General features: G+C 36.6%; 1 protein-coding gene across 6 annotated transcripts in view; it reads left to right on the top strand.

Moving 5' to 3' along the window:
• LOC131032034 (protein CHROMATIN REMODELING 5) overlaps positions 1-21,395 on the top strand; it is a 40,103-nt gene extending 18,708 nt beyond the window's left edge. For 3 of the 6 annotated variants that reach the window (XM_057962942.2, XM_057962961.2, XM_057962949.2), the window contains exons 11-31: positions 2,732-2,825; positions 2,948-3,035; positions 3,156-3,290; positions 3,826-4,017; positions 4,128-4,195; positions 11,593-11,686; positions 11,799-11,923; positions 12,053-12,116; positions 12,328-12,540; positions 12,655-12,897; positions 13,076-13,186; positions 13,270-13,359; positions 13,595-13,777; positions 14,131-14,211; positions 14,436-14,681; positions 14,902-15,057; positions 15,145-15,322; positions 15,411-15,592; positions 18,603-18,980; positions 19,106-19,196; positions 20,416-21,395. In XM_057962942.2, coding sequence (XP_057818925.2) covers positions 2,732-2,825; positions 2,948-3,035; positions 3,156-3,290; positions 3,826-4,017; positions 4,128-4,195; positions 11,593-11,686; positions 11,799-11,923; positions 12,053-12,116; positions 12,328-12,540; positions 12,655-12,897; positions 13,076-13,186; positions 13,270-13,359; positions 13,595-13,777; positions 14,131-14,211; positions 14,436-14,681; positions 14,902-15,057; positions 15,145-15,322; positions 15,411-15,592; positions 18,603-18,980; positions 19,106-19,196; positions 20,416-20,996 — 3,593 coding nt within the window. In that variant the 3' untranslated portion in view covers positions 20,997-21,395. The other 3 variants (XM_057962976.2, XM_057962966.2, XM_057962955.2) reach the window with 3 other exon arrangements.
• The last annotated feature ends 1,317 nt before the right edge of the window (positions 21,396-22,712 follow it).

Below are 22,712 nucleotides of genomic sequence, written 5' to 3' on the forward strand. Positions count from 1 at the left end.
CTTCTCTCTTGGTTCCAATGCAATCTTGGGAATCCATCAACATAGATTTCTTGAGTGGACTACCTACAATGAGCTAGCATGGTTCAATATTTGATGTGGTCGATAGATTCTCTAAGGTGGTCATCATGATTGCACATAGGAAAACCCTCACTATGTTGGATGTCACGTGCCCTTCCTTTGCCCAAGTTTGAGTCCATTTTGGCTTGCTCATATCCATTGTTTTGGATTGTGACCCATGCTGTGTCACTCATTTCATTCAAATTTTGTGGACCATGTCAGATATGTTTTTGGATTGGTGTACAACCTTCCATCAATTGAGAAATGGACAAACAAAGGCAATCAACCACACACTCAAGCACAATGCATCCATTGAACATCTACAATAGTGTGCATTTGCGTACATGGGATGGGAACATGCAATACGTCCAACATGCCTACAATAGAGCTTCATGGTTCTATTGAGCATGGTCCTTTATAAACATGTGTTGGATTCCAACCAACAATGCCCTTGACATATATTACTGTGCACCATTCATGTTGAAGTGGTTTGCACAAGGAAAGGAAGTTAACAAGATGCAAGTTTTTGCAACACATTCAGAATTGTGGATAAATAGGTTCAATAGATACACACTAGCAATAGAAGTACAAAGATCGCCACAACATGTGTTGTGCACCTCACACTTTTCAACTCTGTAACAAGGTGTGGTTGCATATTTGGAAGGAGCACTGGAAGATGAAGCTTCTGCACTATGGTTCTTACACTATTCTCCATTAGTTGGTGAGAAATGCTTTTGTTCTTGGTCTCCCACAATACATGGGCCAGCACTGAGTATTCAACATGGAACTCCTTAAGCTATATTTTACCTCTGTACTAGAGCTTGCAAGAATCCAACATGTGACAAAATTGGACCTAACACATTCACACCAAACACTGAGGGATGACAGCAATGACACTACTATCACTTGTACTAACCATGACATTCATCAACTCTTTCAAGTTGTCAAAATTGGGTTGCATACAAATCAAGCTAAATGGTGTACTCTTTAGCAACTATCCACGTAGTTTCCTCAACATCATAGCTGATGTAATGGGGACCGGCACTCCTCAAGGGGGATCAAATGACCCGAGAAGTGCCTCGTGCATCCACTTCATTATAAAACTACATTGCTCAATGTCCCAACATAGTGCTCACACATCTCCATGCAACACTATTCATACAATTCCATGTATATTCCTTTTGTGCAACTACACAACACTGCTCTTGTGCATAGTGTGGCCCTCCACATGGCCACACATGTTGGTTCCTAGTTAGGCCATGTGTGTGCAACACATGGAACATCAGCATCCACTTGCTATGCTTCCATATGCATTCCCATATGCTGGTCTCTACATCATATGCATTTGACAGATGACAGCATCCATGCCACATCCTATAAGCCTATAACAATACAACTAGCACCATATGGGTTTGAGACTTGGTGCCACCTTGTCCACATGTGCCACATTTCATACGTGTTGGACACTTGTTAGCATGTGTGGAGTCTACATATACAATTGTGCATAAATACCTACTTTGTACATCCTATATAGTTAGGAGAGCAAAACATAGATTCTCATCTAACCCTGCATACATTTCTCTTGTTCTTTCTAAATAGAAATGGCATATCTACTAGAAGCTTTTCACATCTCAAATGTGTCTTTGGTATGCATATTTGTATTCCATTATGTAGTTTATGATCACGTTGCCTTGCATGCACATTAGTTTTTGATCAGAGACAACACCTCCAAAGTAGGGTCTCTGCCTCGCCTCCCTGTGGGCATGAAGCTAAGTTGGACAAACAAAATCCAATAGTGATCAAGGCAACCTCTGCAAGAGCTCATCATGTGAATGAAAATGAGATGTGTGGAGATTTAATCCTCCTTGCACAGGCCTACATAAGGCAGAGTGAATGCACCCTCCAAAGTACCATCAATACATGTGGGGGAATGGGATGTTGTGGTAGCTGACATGAATAAAATATACACAAGTTTGCTGAAATCATTAGTGTAAATTGACATTCCATTGAGTGGAAAGTAGGGGTAGGTGGTGACCAAGGAGCTACATCAGCTTTTATTATTTCGTTATGATGCCAATCACTTGATATGAAGCTAATTTTGGCAGAAGGGGAATTGCAAAGGTCCTGCATTAGCCAAATAATTGGAAGCTCAGTTTTTTTTGTTGAAGTAACTGTAATAGCAATAATTAATTACCTTAAAACTTGCTGCTAGCTGTCTCAATTCTTTTAAAACAAAGCTTCTAGTCTTGCATCCAGCTTTTCACACAACCATCAATAATAGTTTTCAAATCACCTTCTACCTCCAGCGAGCACACCTGCAAGGCAGAAGCTAAATGCAAATCTTTAAGGAGAGCTAGAACTTCTGCTTCATTGTTAGAAATTTAACTGAGGAAGAAAGAACCCCCTTTCAAGAAGACACCTGAAGATGATCAGAGAAGCATGCCAGATCCTGCTATTCCAGGATGTCCTTTGCGGTCCCATCAAAATTTAACTTGATGAATCCATCAACAAGGGGCCTTTTGCTCTCTGTGTAATATTACTTTTGACTGATTACACCATTAACAGAATGTCACATTGTCAAGTATTTTGTTATTATGTGCATTGGAGGATATCAATATGTTAATAGGATAATTCATAAAGAATTGTTCTTTTAAAAAATTGTTTTAACTTTCAGGAAGTTTGCGTAAACTGGATGAACAACCTGAATGGTTGAAAGGAGGGAAGCTTCGTGACTATCAATTAGAAGGTTTAAACTTTCTTGTTAACAGGTGTGCCTATTTATTGTTGTACTAGCTTTATTCTAGATGTGACGTCTTATTTAGAAAATTCAAAGAGTTAATGTCTTGCATGCAAAACTACTATAATTATGAATGCTTTGCTTTGCATACAGTTGGAGAAATGATACAAATGTTATTCTTGCTGATGAGATGGGCCTTGGAAAAACTGTGCAATCGGTTTCTGTTCTTGGGTTTTTACAGGTATTTTATGAAATTATTTTCAAAATTGGAATTAGACTATTAATGGAATTTGTTGTGTTGGTCTGGGTGAATTTCTTATTTGCAGTTCTGATTGATATTTGTTTTTCTTGCTGGATGCAGAATGCTCAGCAGATAGAAGGACCTTTTCTTGTAGTTGTTCCCTTGTCAACACTAACAAATTGGGCAAAAGAGTTCCGGAAGTGGCTTCCAGACATGAATGTTGTTGTCTATGTTGGCAACCGTGCAAGCAGAGAGGTATATTTTATCTTGTGCTTGTAGTTATTGGTGGTTTGTTTTGATTGTGCTGTTTCTGAACATTGTGAATATTTTATATTTTACAATTTCGTTATTTTAAAATCATGCCATGCTGCATATATTGCTTGCCATTAGCCCCAAGTTCCCTGAAATGTTCTAATAAGGTTGTCATTTGAAATGACAAACACATGAATATTATCATTCAGTCCATGATTTATGGGTCAATTTTCATGGTCTGTAGTTGGTGACATGTGCCTGTTGGAAGATTGTGATCTCTTATTTACCATTACAAAATCCTCAATGTTCATTTGCATCTATCATCCTTTTATGTGTGAACTTTTTCTTATAAGTACAATGATTTGGAGTGTGTGCTTCAACCCTGAAAATAAATATGCGCTAGTTTCTTTGAGCACGTATACATCACAGAAATTATAGGGGTTTTATGTGGAACTGTAGTACCAAATTGTCTAATCTGTTCCAGTAGACAATTTGATTGTGCACTGATATGGTAAATGTATTACTTCTGCAATATCAGGTTTGTCAGCAGTATGAATTTTATTCCAATAAGAAGTCTGGACGAAGCATTAAGTTCAATGCATTGTTGACCACATATGAAGTTGTGCTTAAAGACAAGCACATTCTTTCAAAGATAAAGTGGAACTATCTCATGGTTGATGAAGCACACAGGTTGAAGAATAGTGAAGCCTCACTCTATACATCTCTGTGTGTACGGCCCTTTACCTAGATTGTCCCTGCCTGCAGAATTTTTTTTTGAGATAGATTAGAATTTTGTGTATGTTATTGATGGTAGCCATAAGGATTTGCTTCTGTTTACAGGAATTTAGCACAAAAAATAAGCTGCTTATTACTGGAACACCTCTGCAGAATAGTGTTGAAGAGTTGTGGTAAGCATTTATTCATTATGCTTGTTTCAGATTTGAAATTGACGAATGGAGATGTCAACCAAACAATATCACCATCTAAGTATATAGTTAGCATTGAAGTTAGATTAAAAGTGAAATAATGTTCAAGATATTTTTTTTTTGCAAACTATATGATATTTGGGCAAATCATTTTATTTCTTCCGTCTTTATGAACTATATTTTTTGTGACTTTCACTTCAAAATTATTTGATCCTCATCAAATTAACCTTCATATTATCTATATCTTAAAATTTCTTGTGAAATATATTGACAGCTTTGACAAGGATCAGTATATCAATTAAGAAGATGCTGCTTTTTAGAATTCACTAAGCAAAATTTGTTAGAATCCAAAGACAAGAAAAATGAAAGCCAACATTTATTAGGACACAATATAGATGCTCAACATTTAACATGAACTGAGGTCATTTATGGTACATGGTTTGCTTTTTATTGCTTATTCATGTCGATATCCTATATAGATATATCTCTCCTTTTAAAGTGTTTTAGTTGCATTGTTATGAAGAGCGGAAATTAATATAAAATCATGGGCATTGTGATATTATGAATTTATAAAAAACTGAAATTCAATTAGTTGCCATGAAATTGAAGTTTGAACTTAGAAAATCAAGATCAGAGTCTCACATGACAATTAAAATCAGAAATAAAAAAAATTAGCATTTATAAATCATATTTAATTGTGGCAGTGATGAAAAGTCACAAAATGCTTAGCTACAGGCATTAAGCGGTGATGTCAATAAAATGTATCCCATGAAGCCTGGAAAGCTCCTCATCACTGTTGGACTTTGAACAGGCTGTCTTCCTCCAATGGGAACCCAATTGATACTAGCAGCATGCCCTAATCCCAATCAACCATTGCTGGCTGTTCAGATCAGATCCCATTGTGTGATAGGGGTGTCCTTGTACTCAAGTGTCTTGTCATCCATAGGATGCAGGGCACTAGTACAATAACTAGCTTCTCTGCTTTCATAGAGGTAAGTCTACTCGTCTTGATGGTCGATGAAGCTATAAGTGGACCAACTCCTCTCAAGTCTCAACAGTAGAGGAACTAACAACTAGTGAAAGAAAACTAATGCCATGTTTGAGTAGCATCATTGAACTTTCATGCAGACACCGCCATCCTCTCAGATGTTTTTTGTAGAGTAAGTCTATGATTGTCTATCCTCCTTTGCTCTTCTATCATAGCTTGTGAGACTAGCAAATTTGCATTAGTCAACCTGAATGATTGCAGCTTCCACATGACAATATATTTTCTTAGGGTCCTTAATGATGACCCTCTAGACCTCTTCATCAATTATAGTTACACTCCCTTGGCTCTTCATGTACCATTCATGAATTTCTACATATGTGGTCATCACTGCAAAATCTAATTTTCATGAGGCACAAGCACCATGTACAATCACTAGCTTGTTTGGTCTCAAAGGTAAGTCGATTCATCTAAATAGAGTGGATGAAGCTATAAGTGGACAATCCTTTTAGCAGTAAAGGAACTAGCAGCTTGTAAAAGAAAACTAATGGAATTTGTCTGTAGCATTATTTAGCTTTAATGTGGTCACCACTGTTGTTTGGGTCCTTGTGTGCTAGAGAAAGTCTATGCTCCTTTGCCAATCTCTTGTAGCTTGTGACACTAACAAATGTGCTCACCTGGAATGGTTACATCCTCCACTCTACTACGTTTTTTTGTAGGGTCCTTAAAGAAGCCTCATTTCACCATGATCCTTATAGAAGGCCAATGTGGGGTCTTTGATGAACTGTGGCCGTCATCTAGAGCATGCTATCAATGGTATCATTTATCTCTTCGTAGTCTCGGCATTCTGATGTCATAAAAACAAGGAATGCAAAGGACTCAGTGATTTGCATCTGCCCAAAATGAATCTTTATCACATCCTTAATCGTCTTTACCTGATTTTGCTTGGACCCTCACCTTGTCCAATCCATGTTATTATCATAAGTTGCAAGAGCTCCTACAACTTGTTGGTGTACGTTTTATCATATACCGAACATTAGAATAAGATACCCAAAGGTATTCTATCCTCTCCTGAAAAATCACCGCTTATCATATGGCGATTCCAAGGTCTATATGTGCAAACAAGCGACTTTAGTGGGATAGCTACTTGGGTAGTGTATGCTGAAAATCTCAAGGGGGACTTACATTTACAAATGTCTTTCAAGCATCTGGACTTAAATAAATTTGTCAATTTCAGGCTCTCTCTTTTTTTTTTTTGGATTTTCCAAGATTTAGGCTTTCAAAAAGGGGAAAAGGGGATAGGGTTAAGAAAGCTGATCTAAACCTACGAATTCTGGAGACGGTATTAACTAGGTGTTCTCGAGAAACCACACTTTGCTTCGCCACACTAAGGACAACTACACAAAGCGGAAATTAATACTCTTATCAAATCCTTCATTCAACTCTAACAACTTTGAAAGCAAATCTAAATTAACTTCTAACTAATGTGTTGAGGAAATTGAAACCATGCTAATCACTCAAATAATAGAGATTATAAAGCCTTAAGAGAAAGTGCACATGCAATGTATTATTTGAAAAATGACCTTCACGCAACAATATATCAAAAACCTCACACACTCTCCAAATGAGAGGAGGCAACCTTATTTAGGAGTCCAGAAATTATGAACGGTCGAGATCGAATAATGATTAAGGGCTCAGATTGAAAGCTAAAAAACCCTAATTAGGGTTTCCCAAAACTAACTACACAAAGCGGAAATTAATACTCTTATCAAATCCTTCATTCAACTCTAACAACTTTGAAAGCAAATCTAAATTAACTTCTAACTAATGTGTTGAGGAAATTGAAACCATGCTAATCACTCAAATAATAGAGATTATAAAGCCTTAAGAGAAAGTGCACATGCAATGTATTATTTGAAAAATGACCTTCACGCAACAATATATCAAAAACCTCACACTCTCTCCAAATGAGAGGAGGCAACCTTATTTAGGAGTCCAGAAATTATGAACGGTCGAGATCGAATAATGATTAAGGGCTCAGATTGAAAGCTAAAAAACCCTAATTAGGGTTTCCCAAAACTAACTACCCCTCAACCAATAAGAAAATTACATTTGGGGACACTTGTCCTCCTTGCTAAATATGAACCAACGATGAAAATAGAAGGTTGTTGCATTGTGAAGTGTGCCCTTCTAGAAGCTTCTAGATAAGTTAGGTTCATTGAAACTGGACATGTTGACTCGGAACAATTTGATTGGCTGGGAGATGACGAGGCACCACCTCAATGTGTTGGATGTCTTTTCTGAATTCTCCAATTTGTGTGAAGAAATTGTGAAGAAATTGTCTAAGTATAGAAATTTGATTTCTTCTTGTCACCATTTGATTCTGATTGGGAGCTTGTCTTTTTAATTTCTTCAGGAGATGAAATCCTTCAAGAAGTTGGAAATTTATTTAACTTTTCCATATCTTCACCAAGTCTGAGAACTTTTCTTTCTTGATGCCTTGAGATTCTTTCAAGTGCCTTGAATTCGGAGAAGAATTTCTCTAGGTCTTCGTCATTATAGCTCTTCCCATAATTAGCCAAATTTTGGCCATCTTTATGCTCAGACGAACCTCGCTTGTGGACCTGTCTTCAACTCTGAATTTGGCTTGAAACTCAGCTTTTCAGACATTCATCGCGTTCAGCCATCATCCAAAACCTGCAAAACTAAAAGAAATTAAATTAGAATCCTCATTTTGAGTGTAAACTTTGAAGGTTTGATGGCAAAGTGCTCTGATTTCCACTTCCTCAACACTTTTAGCTTTCAACAAGCTGCGAACACTTAGGAATTTTAGAAACCCTTGAAAACAAAATCCGATTTGAAGGTTCGGGAGTGAAATTTGTCTTTGATTACTCCTATCACCTTCAAATTTTCAGAAAATATGTGGCTTTTCTCTTCAAAACAGTCAAGAATCTCCTTCAATCTGCGTGTGAACTTATGAAAAATGTTGGAGATCTCAGACTTAAACTTAAAATCTCCTTCGAAATTACTTCAATCTGCAGAAAATTCTTCAAAATACTCTCAACCTGCACAAAACTTCTCTCAAAATGCCTCTCAACTTGTTCTTGAAATTTGAAGTTGAGAGAATGAAAGGCATTAGTATGAAGTTCAAAATTCATAATTAGAAACACAAAGGATTTGTTTCTAATTCACTCTTCATTCATCGAACTTGGACATGTCTTGTTTCTTTGTTGAGTTCAGTCTCTTAAGAAGGTTTCTAATTTCATTCTCAGTTGAACTCAGTCACATGGGAAAGTTCTGATTTTGAATCAAGTCCGAGTTTAGTTCCTTGAGAAAGTTTCTACTTTCAGTTTGAGTTCATGAATCAAACTCTATCTTTCTTTCTCCTTCTAAATTCGAAACTTTCTAAAAACTTTCTTCTTTCCTTTAGCAGTTTTTCTTGACAGCAAGGTAGATTTTGTCAATCTTTTCCATATAAGGGCGGACTTGGTTAGATTTGCTTCAACCTTTATCGAAGACAGGGTGGACTTTCTTTGACTTGCTTCATCCTCCATCATAGATAGGGCGGACTTTGTTGATTCTCTTCCCAAGTAGAGGAAGGCGGACTTCATTGATCATTATGAGCTTTACTTGCAGCAGGGCGGACTTTGTCTGACTTGGGCACCATTCATGTTGATCAAGGGCAGACTTCACTTGACTTAGGCACCATCTTCATACCCTTGGGCGGACTTGAATTGCTTCTCCCCTTCTTCTCCTTTCACATGGCAGACTTTATGAGTTTCTCCACCATGGGGCGGACTTCATCAGATTTAGGAACTGCTGGCTGCAAAGTTGGGCGGACTTTCTTAACATTAGGCACCATGTGCAATGATAGGGCGGACTTTGTTTAACTTGGGAACCTTTCATTTGCAGCAGGGCGGACTTTGCTCTCTTCATGACTCATGGCAGACTTTACCTTGGTTCTTTCCATTCTTCTTCATTTGAGCGGACTTCACTTAGGTTGTGCACCAAGGTGAGGGCGGACTTGGAAATACTTGATTCCCTTGGCACACACCATGAGGGCGAACTTGCTTGTTACCTTGACCATGCTCACACACCTCTAGGCGGACTTCATTGAGTGTTACTTCCATAAGTTGTAGGGCGGACTTTACTTGTTCTCTTCTCAATTAGGAAGGCGAACTTCGTGCCTTTCATTCCCCAATGCAAACTAGTCCTAGGCGGACTTTCCTTGCCTTATGCACTTGGCCTTCAATTCTCCCTCAAGGCTGACTTGGTTAGACTTATGCACCATTTACTTGCTTCTTATCTCACCTTAGGGCGGACTTCAAGAGGAACATGATTATGCTTTTGCCTTGGACTCATCCCTAGGGCGGACTTTGAGAAGGTTTAGAAACCTTGGAGAGCGGACTTCATTAGCTTCATGCCACATTGCTTGGGCAGACTTTTTGGAGTTCATGACATTTATACTTCACCTTGGGCGGACTTTATCACTCATGCTCCAATGCTATCAAGAGTAAGGCGGACTTTGTGAAGCTTGAGGTACCATTGCACCTGCACCTTGGGCAGACTTTTTCCATCTCTCCTCCATGGTGGACTTTGTGAATCTCCCTCTCCATCATGGGGCGGACTTTTGGGAGTTGACATAACATTCGACACCAAACGTGATTAGCTAGACTTAGAGAAATACTTGGAAAACTTCAAAATTTGATAACTTCTTCAATTTTAGCCAGATTAATATGATATTTGAAATCCATACTCAAGTAACCCATCCAAAGTGCCATGACCCCTAAAATGTAGGAACTTAGCTTTTTGGGTCAAAACTTGAAAAATTTCGATTGCGATCGATGCAGGTCAGTGGTACCAGTGCAAACTCTAGGTCCCCACTCCGAAAAATCAAAAAGCAGACATCCCTAAAAAAAATAAGTAAAACTTTCTAAATATAGCTAAAAATGCCAAAAACGAAACTTTCTAAAAAATAGGAAAAAGCAAAAGGCACATTTTCCAAAAATAGAAAGCTGTCCGAATTCGTTCAAATCAATTGCGTTCTTTGTCCTTTGGCCCTTTCTAGGCACTTTGACGGTGTCTAGACTCTGTTATAACCATGGCTTGCTCATAATGTTCAAAACTCAGGTCGCTCAAAACTGACAAACTTGACAATACTGACGCAGGAAGGTCGCAAGGCTCTAACAAAAACCCTAGAAAGCAGGAAAAAGGGAGGGTCCCCATTCGCAATGGGGTTATGTGTGAAAAAGGTCACAACACAACTCAATCATCCTCTCCGGTAAAATAAAATAAAATAAAAATCTGGACACAATAGGTTTGAGGTTATCTTTATTGAATGCTAATTAGATGTGATGGTTGCACATAAACATTTGCATCTTCTCTAAATGCTAGTTACCACTTATCTGACCCATTCAACTTTGCCAGTGTCTTTTAGTGCTTTGTTCGTTGGATGCAGACAAGGGGTTTGGAAGATATGCCAATAGGAAAGTCTCAATCAACATTCCTGCGGCCTTGCACACATAAGCTGCAGATGTAAGCATGTGCACTACAATAGTGGAGCCAATCTTCTCTATATCATACCTTAAAATCTGAAAATGAAATTAAAGAGCACAATGAAAATAATCACCTTTCTTACATTTGACACATTGATGAATGGGCAGCATTTATTATCTTGCCACCCATCCATGACAATAGAGTTGGTCTGTTTTCAAGAATGAAGGTTCTTGATTTGGTTTCTATTGGAAATCAAGCCATGAAAAGGCAAAGAACAATTTATTGTTTGTAAAATTTTTGTCCCCCCATTTATATGAATTAAAAATAATCTTCTCCAATATAAATTTTTTTTTGCAAGATGCTGGGATGTTTCAAATCCCTTGATGCATTCAGGACAGTCGAGGGGTGCTTCCATTAGGCTTGGATTACCTTAAAGCCATCTTATTCTGGTCAGAACTTAAGCATCATTACAATCCTAACTTACTTTGGTTACATTAATTATCAAGTAGATCATTTATTCACCAAATGGATCATACAGTCAATCTGACACTTAAACGGTCCATGCAATGTCAGTTTGATAGTGTTCATTGTTGTTAAATATAGGCTTTTGGAATTTCTAATGATTTTGGTCTTTCTTATAGATATTAATTTATGCTCAGAATTTAGTTGAAAACAAATGCTTTTTACTGTAAAATTTATCTATAAAGCTATTTCCACAGACACAATTACAGAAGGATCATGGGGAAAAATTACTGACGTTGCATTTTTTGTGCAAGCATTAATGAGGCCAGCTATTTATGAAACATTCAAATCAATACATCAAACTTTGAAAAGAAAAATCTTTGTTAAAATTTCTTTGCAATGCCCTATCTAAATCAACATGTCCTATTTTTCATAGGGCTCTACTCCATTTCCTAGATCAAGACAAATTCAGTAATAAGGATGAATTTGTGGAGAAATACAAGGACTTGAGTTCGGTGACTGAGAATGAGGTTAGTTAATGAATTTTTTCTTTTTTCGTTTTCCATATATTCTCATTCGTTCATTGGAGTTCTGTGGGAGATTTTCATCTTTATAAATTGAAAATCATTGGTTGCACTGTAGCTTGCTAATTTACACAGAGAACTGCGGCCTCATATTCTACGAAGAGTCATCAAAGATGTTGAGAAATCTTTACCCCCTAAAATAGAAAGAATTTTACGAGTTGAGATGTCTCCTCTGCAGAAACAGTAAGAAATTCTGGTGTTAGAAAATTTTATCCATATTTATAATGGTGTATAGTATACAATTTTTTCTTGCTAAACAATATTTGCATAAGCTATTTGTACTCTATTGATTATTTTCACATCCAATGGAAGGTATTATAAATGGATTTTGGAGCGAAACTTTCATGATTTAAATAAAGGAGTACGTGGGAACCAGGTTAGTTTAGCTGTTTTAGGTCTTTGCTGAGAGATAATTATTAAGATTTGCTTAGTTTCCAGGGTTTTGCATGCATGTGTGTTGATTGGTATAAATGATATAATGTGACAAAATGGATGACATCTCTATTTAACTTGTTTATAGTGAATACAGCTCTTTATACTTTTCTCCTGCTGTAATGCTTTTACTTATGACTGTTTATCAATATCAGGTATCACTATTGAATGTTGTTGTCGAGTTGAAGAAATGTTGTAATCATCCATTTCTCTTCGAGAGTGCTGATTATGGGTATGGTGGAGATGGTAACTTGAATGACAGCAGCAAAGTTCAGCGCCTTGTCTTAAGCAGTGGCAAACTAGTTATTTTGGACAAATTGCTTGTTAGGTTGCGTGAGACAAAACATCGTGTCTTGATATTCTCACAGGTTTTTACTAAAATTTTATCCATCTTTGTTTGTTCATAGGACTTTTTAGGCATCACGTACTTGAAAGAAATATGTCATCTTTTATTATTGTTATGGGTTTGATTCTTAATGCAGATGGTCAGGATGTTGGATTTACTAGCCGATTATTTGTCTTTGAGGGGCTTCCAATTTCAGAGATTGGATGGCAGCACGAGGGCAGACTTGCGCCATCAGGCAATGGAGCATTTTAATGCACCTGGAAGTGAAGATTTTTGTTTCCTCCTTTCAACCCGTGCAGGTGGTCTGGGAATCAATCTGGCTACTGCAGATACAGTTATTATCTTTGATTCCGACTGGAATCCTCAAAATGATTTACAGGTTATATTCAATTCTTAAAGCTTTTTATAGTTTCTGTTTCCATAATTATTGCCAGAAACAAAATTGTAATTGAAATCTTGGCTAATTTTGCAAAGAGTACATTTTTTTTTTCATTTTCTGTTTCTTCTATGTGTTGATATATTTTTAGTAGCATATATTTTTCGTCTTCTATTTACAGGCAATGAGTAGGGCCCATCGAATTGGGCAGCAGGAGGTGGTGAATGTTTATCGTTTTGTTACCAGTAAGAGTGTTGAGGAAGACATTCTAGAAAGGGCTAAGCAGAAGATGGTACTCCAATTTTCATTAATTCATGATTTATATTGTGCTTTTTAGCTCATACTGAACATTAACATATTCTGTCTGTTTGGTAGGTTCTTGACCATTTAGTTATTCAGAAGCTCAATGCAGAGGGTAGACTAGAGAAGAAAGATCAAAAAAAGGGAACTTCAATGTTTGATAAGGTATTTAGTCTTTTCTCTCATCCATTTATAGATCTTGTTATATCCAACAGCTTTGGAGATGGAAATACTCAAGAACTGTTGGGCTTGTTTGTTTTTATATTAGGTATCTGTAGAGTTTCACATTCTGGGATAAAGAAAACTGTAATAATAAAATATTAAAAATATTATTCAATTTCTAGTGTTATTACTGAAATGCTATTTGTGACATCTATTTGCTATGGATTTTGATGTTCAGAATGAGCTATCTGCAATTCTGAGGTTTGGTGCTGAGGAGCTCTTCAAGGAGGATAAAAATGAAGAGGAAGCAAAGAGGAAGCTTGAGAACATGGATATTGATGAAATTCTTGCAAGAGCTGAAAAGGTTGAGTCAAAGGGTACTGGTGAGCAGGACGGAACTGAACTTTTAAGTGCCTTTAAGGTGGGTGACTATTTTATAATGATGATTTTGCTATTCTTCTTATATTCAAGATTATATTTGTTATATTCGTATAACTGGCCTTGATAATTGAATATTGCGTTGACGGTAAGGAGACTGTATTTTTAATTTCATTAGATAAGAGATTTCATTTATTAAGTAGTAATGCTTACATTTGATTCGAAGGGATTTAGTTAATTAAGTAGCCATGTGAATTTTTCTATAATTTTGATTAATCTAGTTAGCAACAATCTAGGATCAACACAGGGTGAGGGGGATACCTTATAAGATTTGAGGAAAAATCTTTCTGGAGATTATATATTTTGACAGTTGTATCTCTCTGTTTACCCTTCTAGGTTGCAAGTTTCAGCAATCCAGAAGATGATGGGACATTTTGGAGTCGATTGATTCATCCCGAAGCAATATCACAAGCTGAAGTATGCATGAACCAAATGTTCAGTCCAAAATATGTTCTTAAAGTTTAATTGGTTTTGTTAGAAAGTGCATGATAGATTTGTAGAGATAAGAATCTTTTAGATCCTACCTTGGTATTAATCTTTGGGCTAATTTGTAATTGGCTTAATGTGCTGCCCTTGATTCTTTTCTTGAATTTCAAGGAACTGTGATCTTAGAGAAACATTAAGAGTGGCATTTATCTTAGCAGGAATTTTTGGCACCCCGTGCTGCAAGAAACACTAAAAGTTATGCGGAAGTTTCCCAACCTGACAAAAATGGGAAGAGAAGGAAGAGGGGGGGTGAAGTACAAGAAAGGGTTTCAAAGCGCTCTGGAAAAGTTTCAGAAGCACCTATTCAATTATTGCCACGGATTGAAGGGGCTGCTGGCTATGTTTGTGAATGGGCAGGTGGTGGTCTTTCAAAGAAGGATGCAAGTAATTTTGTAAAAGCGGTGAGACTTCTTGCAGTCACTTTGACTGTTTCGTCCAGTCTGCAATAAATGACAGATATTTAAGACACTGAATGATTGCTTATAGCTGTCAAGATAGATGCTGATGCATTATTTTGTATAACAAAGACTCAAAAAGTAAATTGTCTTTTACAGGTGGAGAAATTTGGTGATTCAATTTGTATTATTTTGAATTTTGATAGCTGAATGTTGTCTTGTACAGGTGAAGAAATTTGGTGATTCAAGTCGTATTGTTTTGATAGCAGCAGAAGTTGGGGGATCGATTGAATCTGCTGCATCTCGTGCCCAGGTGGAACTTTTTAATGCTTTGGTTGATGGATGCAAAGAGGTTATCAAAAAGGGAAATGGTGAAGGCAAGGTTTGTGCTTTATTGTATTTGGTTTGAATCTTATACTTTAGCTGGTTCCTCTGTTACAAATTTGGCAACTTATTGTGCAAATTTCAGGGGGCTATCTTGGACTTTTTTGGTGTGGCTGTTAAGGCATATGAATTAGCAGAACGTGTAAGAGAACTTCAACTTTTGTCAAAACGGATCAAACGATTTCAGGACCCTGTCACACAGTTTAGGTTGAAAACACACCCCAGGAATCCTCCATGGTCAAAATCTTGCAGCTGGAACCAAGGTATGTTGGGAATGCATAATGAATGGCTTCTTGTAATATGAATTTACATTTTAGTTTGATATGTTCTATTTTTGTCCTGTTTATACAGTGGATGATGCAAGGCTGCTTCTAGGTGTCCACTATCATGGATATGGAAATTGGGAGAAGATTAGGACTGACCACAGGTTGGGTCTGACTGGAAAGATAGCTCCAGCTGGTCTTTCAGCTTCAGAAACTTTTCTTCCACGTGCTCCACACTTGGATGCTCGGGCCTCTGCTCTTTTACGAAAGGTTGCTTTTGCTTTTGCTTTTTTTATTTGTCTGTACTGATGTTTTCTTTTGAATGTTGGCTTTGCTTTTGCTTTTGCTCTGCAGTTATTGTTTTAAATAATCTGAAATTTAAAAATCTAGCACACTAACATTTTGACACCTACATGAAAGCTTGAGAGATGAATGCCTTGATATCCATCAAAAAATCTTAAATTTGAGATATTAAGCACTGGAGAAGCAAATATAATTAGAAAATGATTCTGCAGTTTTGAAAATATTGAAATTATCTAAAGAGGCTTGGATTATATTATTATTGACCTAGAAAACAAGAACACCTAAGATGCCGGAAGAATAAAGAAGTAACAAAAGAACCTGAGCAGGCTGCTGTCTCATTGTAGCTTGGCCCATAGACTGGAACCTTGTTGATAATTCTGTCACTATCTTATGGAGAGCCACTTGTATTATACTATTAAGTGATAGGGCATTAAATTGATTGTCTGACTCATTTGGACTGCTCACAAGGTGACATTTGACTACTTGCAGTGTATTAGTGCTTGAAAATGTCACCTCAGTCCTGAAAAAAAGTGTATGAATTGCATAATTGATAATAACAGTTTCTGCTAACAGTGTGCAAAAAGTACCAGGAATAACGTGAGTCTCTCTGTATTTGAAGGGGTAGTGTAATTATTCTTGGAGCTTGATTTGGAGATTTTGGAATATTATGGATCTTGCACTACTGGGCTTAAGCTGAAACAATATTTAAGCACCTCATGAATATTATTTTGGTTTTTCCCGAATTGGAGAGATATGCATGGATTTCTTGGCAGATTGTAGAGTAGTTGAGAACAGAAACTCTGTGCATACACAAAAAATGATTGATTAATTAAAAAACAGTTTAGCAAATTAACGAGGGAGAATGGCAGATGAAGGAGCAGATACCACCCCCTTACCAATAAACCCAGTGCGAAGGCTGAATTCATCAATAGCTTTCCTACATTTTGCAAAATCTTACACAGAGCTGCAAATCAGAGTTAAACTATAAACTTTTACAGCTATCATAATAAAATTCACCATTCACACAGCCTTGCATACAGATCTGAATAACAAAAATGCACGTATAATCTATCATAATGCATTTGCCTTTCAAACAGGGTTTTATAATGAAAAACTAACTGACAAAAGTTCGTTATTGTGAAAATTCTTACAATGACTAGTTCTTGCATTGTGCACAAGGCTTATTAGTTAGGTTTTGATAAAAACTTTCTAGACTGTTGCATGACTTTTTAAGAGATAAAATAGAGACCCGCTTTCTTATTTTTAACCTGTTACTCACTTCTACATTTCCTAATATCATGGAGGATAATACTGTAAGACAAAAATATCTCACCACACATAAAAATCTGAAATTTAAAAACCACATATACTGGAGGATAAGTTGTTAGCATTAAGGTAATAAATGATACAAACATAAGAACCAGATATATGTGGTGCATAGGCCGAAATTTTCCTTGCAAACTTAGTGCTGGTTGTCTGTTGCCATTGTTGGCTGCTGTTGTGGCCTTGGATTTTTTTGTCAATCATTTGCTTCTGTGGTTCAATCTTGATATAGAGTTATCATGTTTGACATGACACTTGAGTCCTTGGTGGAAGGAGTTTACTGTGAGCTGCATTCATGCTAAATGATCTGCAAGCTGATTTGTTCCCTTTCTATCATGATTAAATTTTGTGAAGGAGAGGGACTAGAATTTCACCACAAAATGAAGAAAAGTAACTACAAATCACCCAAAATTAGTATCATAACAAAAGAAGAATCTATTTTCAAAGAGCCTTTCAGCTTACACTTTAAAAATAATATAAATACTAATTAGCTTCACATGGGTAATACAGGTAAGAAAATATTATAATCAAATATTTAATTACGGGAGCAAATAAAAAATATAATACTTGGTTTATAAATCTCGTTATAAATCATCTCTATATAAGATAGGCAGCTCAAGGTTTAAACTTTATACCTCTCAGTGTTTAACAGATGTTTGTTTAAGATATCTGAACTAATTTATTGTAGATATCCTCTTTTGTGGTGTTCTTGAACATCAGACCATTGTAGGTTTTAACTCCAATATTATTTTCAACCTTTATAGCTGTCACATGAATAATGCTAGGACCGAATTTTCTGCATAGTTCCTTATCACCAAAATGAAGAAGCTAGGATTAACTCTGTTTATAAAAGATGTATGCTAAACAGATATTCACAAGACTTGGGAGTGTTTTTATCACAGATTTATAATTTAGTTGTCCCGAATTATAATCCTCTTGTAATATGGAACTTAATGTTTCTTCTAAAGCTAAGTTACCGATTCGGGTATGGATACGGATACGGATTTGCGGATTTGGCAAAAAAAAAATATTTATATGATGATTTTTTATATATATATATATTATATATATGCATATGTCATATATATTATATATATATGTTCAAAGTTCAAACATCAAAACTAAAAATGTTCACAGTTCAAACATACAAATATGAAACATACAAATATGAAACATACAATGTAACTTTCCCATACAATGATACATAAATGATAACAGATAAATCATAAATCATAAATCCATAATTGCCAATGCCAATAAATAATCTGATATTCATATATTGTAAATGTAATATCATATTCATAATTTGCAAAAAAGATAATATTCAAATTTCAAGTTTCAAACTGATTCAAGTTTGTTTATACTTTTTTGACATTTTTGACCTATAATTTTCATGTTTGGTTATAATTTTTTTACTTCTATGACCTGTGGGCCCCATTTTTTGGGAACCCATGGGCCTTGGTTCTCCCGGGTCCGCCTGGCTTCTCCTTGGGTTCCACCTGGGTTCTACCCAGGTGGCCGGATTCTCTGTGGGACCAGGACCGGCAAGAACCAGGACCCGGACCCAGCCTTTTTCCCCAAGAACCAGTATCTGAGTTCTAAAGTTCTAACTGTTTTACTTATATATTAAGCAAGCCACTGTTTTTGGCTGCAGGAATTTGAATCTGAGAAGGAAACAAATACAAAGATCCTCTCAACTGAAAAGCCTAGTGCTAAGGGTGAGAAATATCTCTCAAAAACCTCATTTGGAGATTTCAAAGAAGGGCATGGAAAGTCTTATCATTCAAAGCAGAGAATTAAGCCAAATAGGGAACATTTTCAGAAACATCTTAAGATTGAGCGAGTGAAGGAGGAAGGTGAAATATCTGAATCAGAAGAGCCTCAGTATCAAAGATACAGGGAGAAGATTGACCAGGAGACGAAGGAGGAAAGATGGAGAGAATGGTGTGCGGATGTCATGTATGATCAGTTACGCACTCTAAAACGGCTGCAGAAATTGCAGGCAACTAGTGTAGACCTTCCTAAAGAGGAGGTAACCCTCTTTGATGGCCTTAAAATGATTTAATTTAATTTAAAGCAGTTCCTTGTTATGCTTAATTATGCTGAGCAATTGTTTTCTGTGTTTATACCTTTCTGAAATTTAAGTGTCTCTGCCAGGTACTTTACAAAGTTAAGAACTATTTGCAGCTACTTGGCCGGAAAATTGATGTTATTTTGAAAGAACATTCAAACTCGCGTAATTATTCAAGTGAGTGTTTTGATGTAGATAATTGCAATTTCTGCATGTGTATTGTTCTGTTTACTTTTGAATATGCTCCTCTGCATTATATGGAAGATAAGAATATGCTCGTGTTCCAAAATTTGACTGGGAAACAATTTTTTTTCTGGGTCCAATCTTTTCTCGATCCAGCTTCCAAGCTTTACCTACAGTTCACATGGACAGATTGATCATAATAGCTGTTGCTACTGCCATGCTGCCCTCTGGATGTCACCTTACAAACCCGCTTACAAGCTTTACCTCTAGTTCACACGGACAGATTAAAAACATCATGCCTTGAGCTCTTGATATTATGTGTTTAGCAACACTGATTTTCCAAAATGAACTTATCTTGTCTAGAAGTTACTTTTTTGTTGGACTGCATGTGCAATTCAAGCCCTTGGATTATTTTTCTTTGCAAATTTTGTAATTTCTGGTTATTCATAAACATTTGGATCATCAGACCAAACAATTTTAACAATCAGTGTGAGACTAATAAAATTTGTCATTTGATGCTTTTATTGATGTTTCTCTTGACTTAATATAAATATGAAAACAGAAGTAAAACACATCATAATCACTAATGTGGATATATCCATCATTTTTTGATCTGATCATCTCAGGGCAGAAGGCATTTTAGTCACGACCAGTCAATTTTTTACTGATCTTGATTACAATCCCCCTTTTCTTAAATATATCTGCAAACTCCAGCATCTCACACGTAGGGTAAAAGTTGGATTGTGAACATTCCAATTTGAATTTTCCTAATTTTAGATGTGCATTCATTCTCATTCTAGAGTACTAATGCTGTCTGTGCCTATTCTTTCACAATTATCACCATTTTGAAAATTCCTTTGACCAGGGTTCTGCATAGGGAATCTTGCTAACTGGAGCTGACGGTAGAGCACTTTTTCTAGAAGTAATTGGCAGTTCTTTCAATTTGTTATTGTACACAATATGGATGTTTCCTTTTGTGGAATAGCACTCATGCCTCTAAATACATGTTTAGATGATACTAGTTAATTTGAGCCCTTCTAGCTTGTTGAGAAAGATGTAACATGCTTTACCATTATGAATTGGAAAGAGACTGGCGAACAGTTTCTCAATGCTAAGCATTTTGCACTTCAAAACTATAGATGACAAACCATGTTACATTTATTTTAGTATCTTTACTTACCGAACTACTATAAGTTCAATTCATCTCTTGCAGGAATGGTTACTCGGCTTTGGAACTATGTTGCTACTTTCTCCAATTTATCTGGAGAACGCCTTTCTGAAATATATAAGAAACTTACTCAAGAAGCACATCAAGATACGGGTGTCTCGATTGACAACAGCAGCTTTGCACCTGGCCCTAGTAGCAGAGATGTTGATTCTAGTCAATCGGCTTTGTTCCCTGCTGACCATCAGAATGCACGGAGGTATCCAACTCTAGAACATCTTGCGGGTACATTTCATAGGGACCAGGAGACTGGAAAGTCAGAAGCCTGGAAGCGACGCAGGAGAATTGGTATTTTTGAGGAATGTGGTGGGCTGGAGAGTACAGAAAGGCCACCAGTGAGCACATATACACCATATGGAGCCTCAGCAAATGGGAACAGATCACACGATTCAAGTTCAGCAGGTATCTTAGGTTGTGCTCCTGGAGAACAAAGGAAGATTGGAGAAAGATGGAATAGACAACATTCAAATTATCCTTTATCTGGACAGGAATTTAGTATACCCAGGCAAGGCAGGCAAACTGAACATTCTTCCATCCAAAATAGTCATTCTCCCTCTTTCATTCGTTAAATTGTTAACTGTATGCTAGATCTATCTCAGTCTCACAATACCTTAAATCAAAATCTATTCTATCTTGCTATTGTATGCTATATAGAGCACCATTGTGGTAGATAAGAGAACTGGCTACAAGGTAGTCGGAACCAATTCCTTGTGAATGGGTGAAGCTGGGCAAAGCAGGTGGTCCATTGTTGGTCAAACCTCCTGCATGACAAAATGACTGTAAATATGAGTTGATGGGGTTTATCTCCAGAAAAAAAAATGTCTTGCTACTATGCCCTCATTTTTTGTTCTATGCAGGTAATAATGGTATATCCTTCATTGGATTCTCAAATTGGAGAAATTGTAAATCAATTTTGAAGGTCACCATCATATGAAAGTCTATTTGAAGAATTGTGAAATTTATCTGGATTTTTTTGGCACTGTGGTACTATTTGCTAATTACATGTCCAAGGCATCCTAGTAAGGAGAAGTTTAGGTTCTCACACTTTGTAAAATGAAATTTCTCTTGCAATTCCCTTTCTATCTGTACAATAACAGATTTCTTTGACTATTTGGGAGCATTTGACATATATTACAGTATGAACATTGATATCGATAAGGGAAGCATCACAACAGGAAAGCAAAGAATATGCTTGCTATTTTATAGATGGAAGCTTAAATATCATTGGTATGGTGCAATTGGTGAAGTTGCAGTTCTACTGTCATCTGCTAAGACCTGCCATATGACAGTTGCCAGGTCAATATTATCCAGGTAAGGGGGTGATCTGTTGTGCCAAGCAATTGAAATGATCTGGTCTTGTCTACAATTTATCACCTATTACAGGTTACATCAAATAGTTTCATACTTTTTTGTAAGGCAAGAAACAGTTTGGAGTCCTATTCCTTTCCCCAGTTGCTGTGATATAACCGCACAGGCAGGCGTCATATGAAAACCAAATTATAGATTGCTGCAAACATTCATGGAGGGAATAATCTCCAGACAGCATTCATTGTCTTCATTACACACAGTAGGCATGATGTGCTAGATGTTTATGTAATAACCTGTTCCTGTGTTGAATTCTTTATCCTCTCTAATTTATACAACTGCACATCAAGGAATTTTACTATCTGATAAGCTGATTTGTTTTGCTTATAATTAATTGACATCTAAGCCATTTATTGAAATTTACACCTTTTTCTCATTTGTTCCACGGTTCAACAAAATTTAATAGTTCAATTGGCAATACATTTTGTTGTGATTATTTTTGACAACGAATAATGGGATGACAATTATTTCCGAATTTGGATAATTATTGGAGTGGTCGTGTGAGACAAAATTTGCAGGTTAGTCATCAGAAATGAAAGCTAGGGAAAGTAAAGCACGAGGAAATTGCAAACTACTGGAGTTGATTCAGCATCAAAGGATAAAAGGGGAGAGCTTTAGCTCTGATACGCAATTGATTACTCAAGCTTTTGCTTGAGAAAATTTTGTAGTAAGTTGTGAGAGCTCTAGGGATAACTTATTTTCATAGTTTTTTGACAAGGCTATAGGTGGTAAAGTTTTCAACGAGTCTTTTTACTCCCAAGGAGTAAGTGTGGCAGTAGCTTTGGAAAGAAAAGCATGACAAAATTGCAAATTGCTGGAGTTGATAAGCATGAGGAAACTGCAAATTACTGGAGTTGGCTCGGCATCAAATGATAAAGGGGATAACTTTAGCTCTGATGCCTAATTGTTTATTCAAGCTT

Source organism: Cryptomeria japonica, chromosome 6 (genome assembly GCF_030272615.1).
Source record: "Cryptomeria japonica chromosome 6, Sugi_1.0, whole genome shotgun sequence".
Lineage (NCBI taxonomy): Eukaryota > Viridiplantae > Streptophyta > Pinopsida > Cupressales > Cupressaceae > Cryptomeria > Cryptomeria japonica.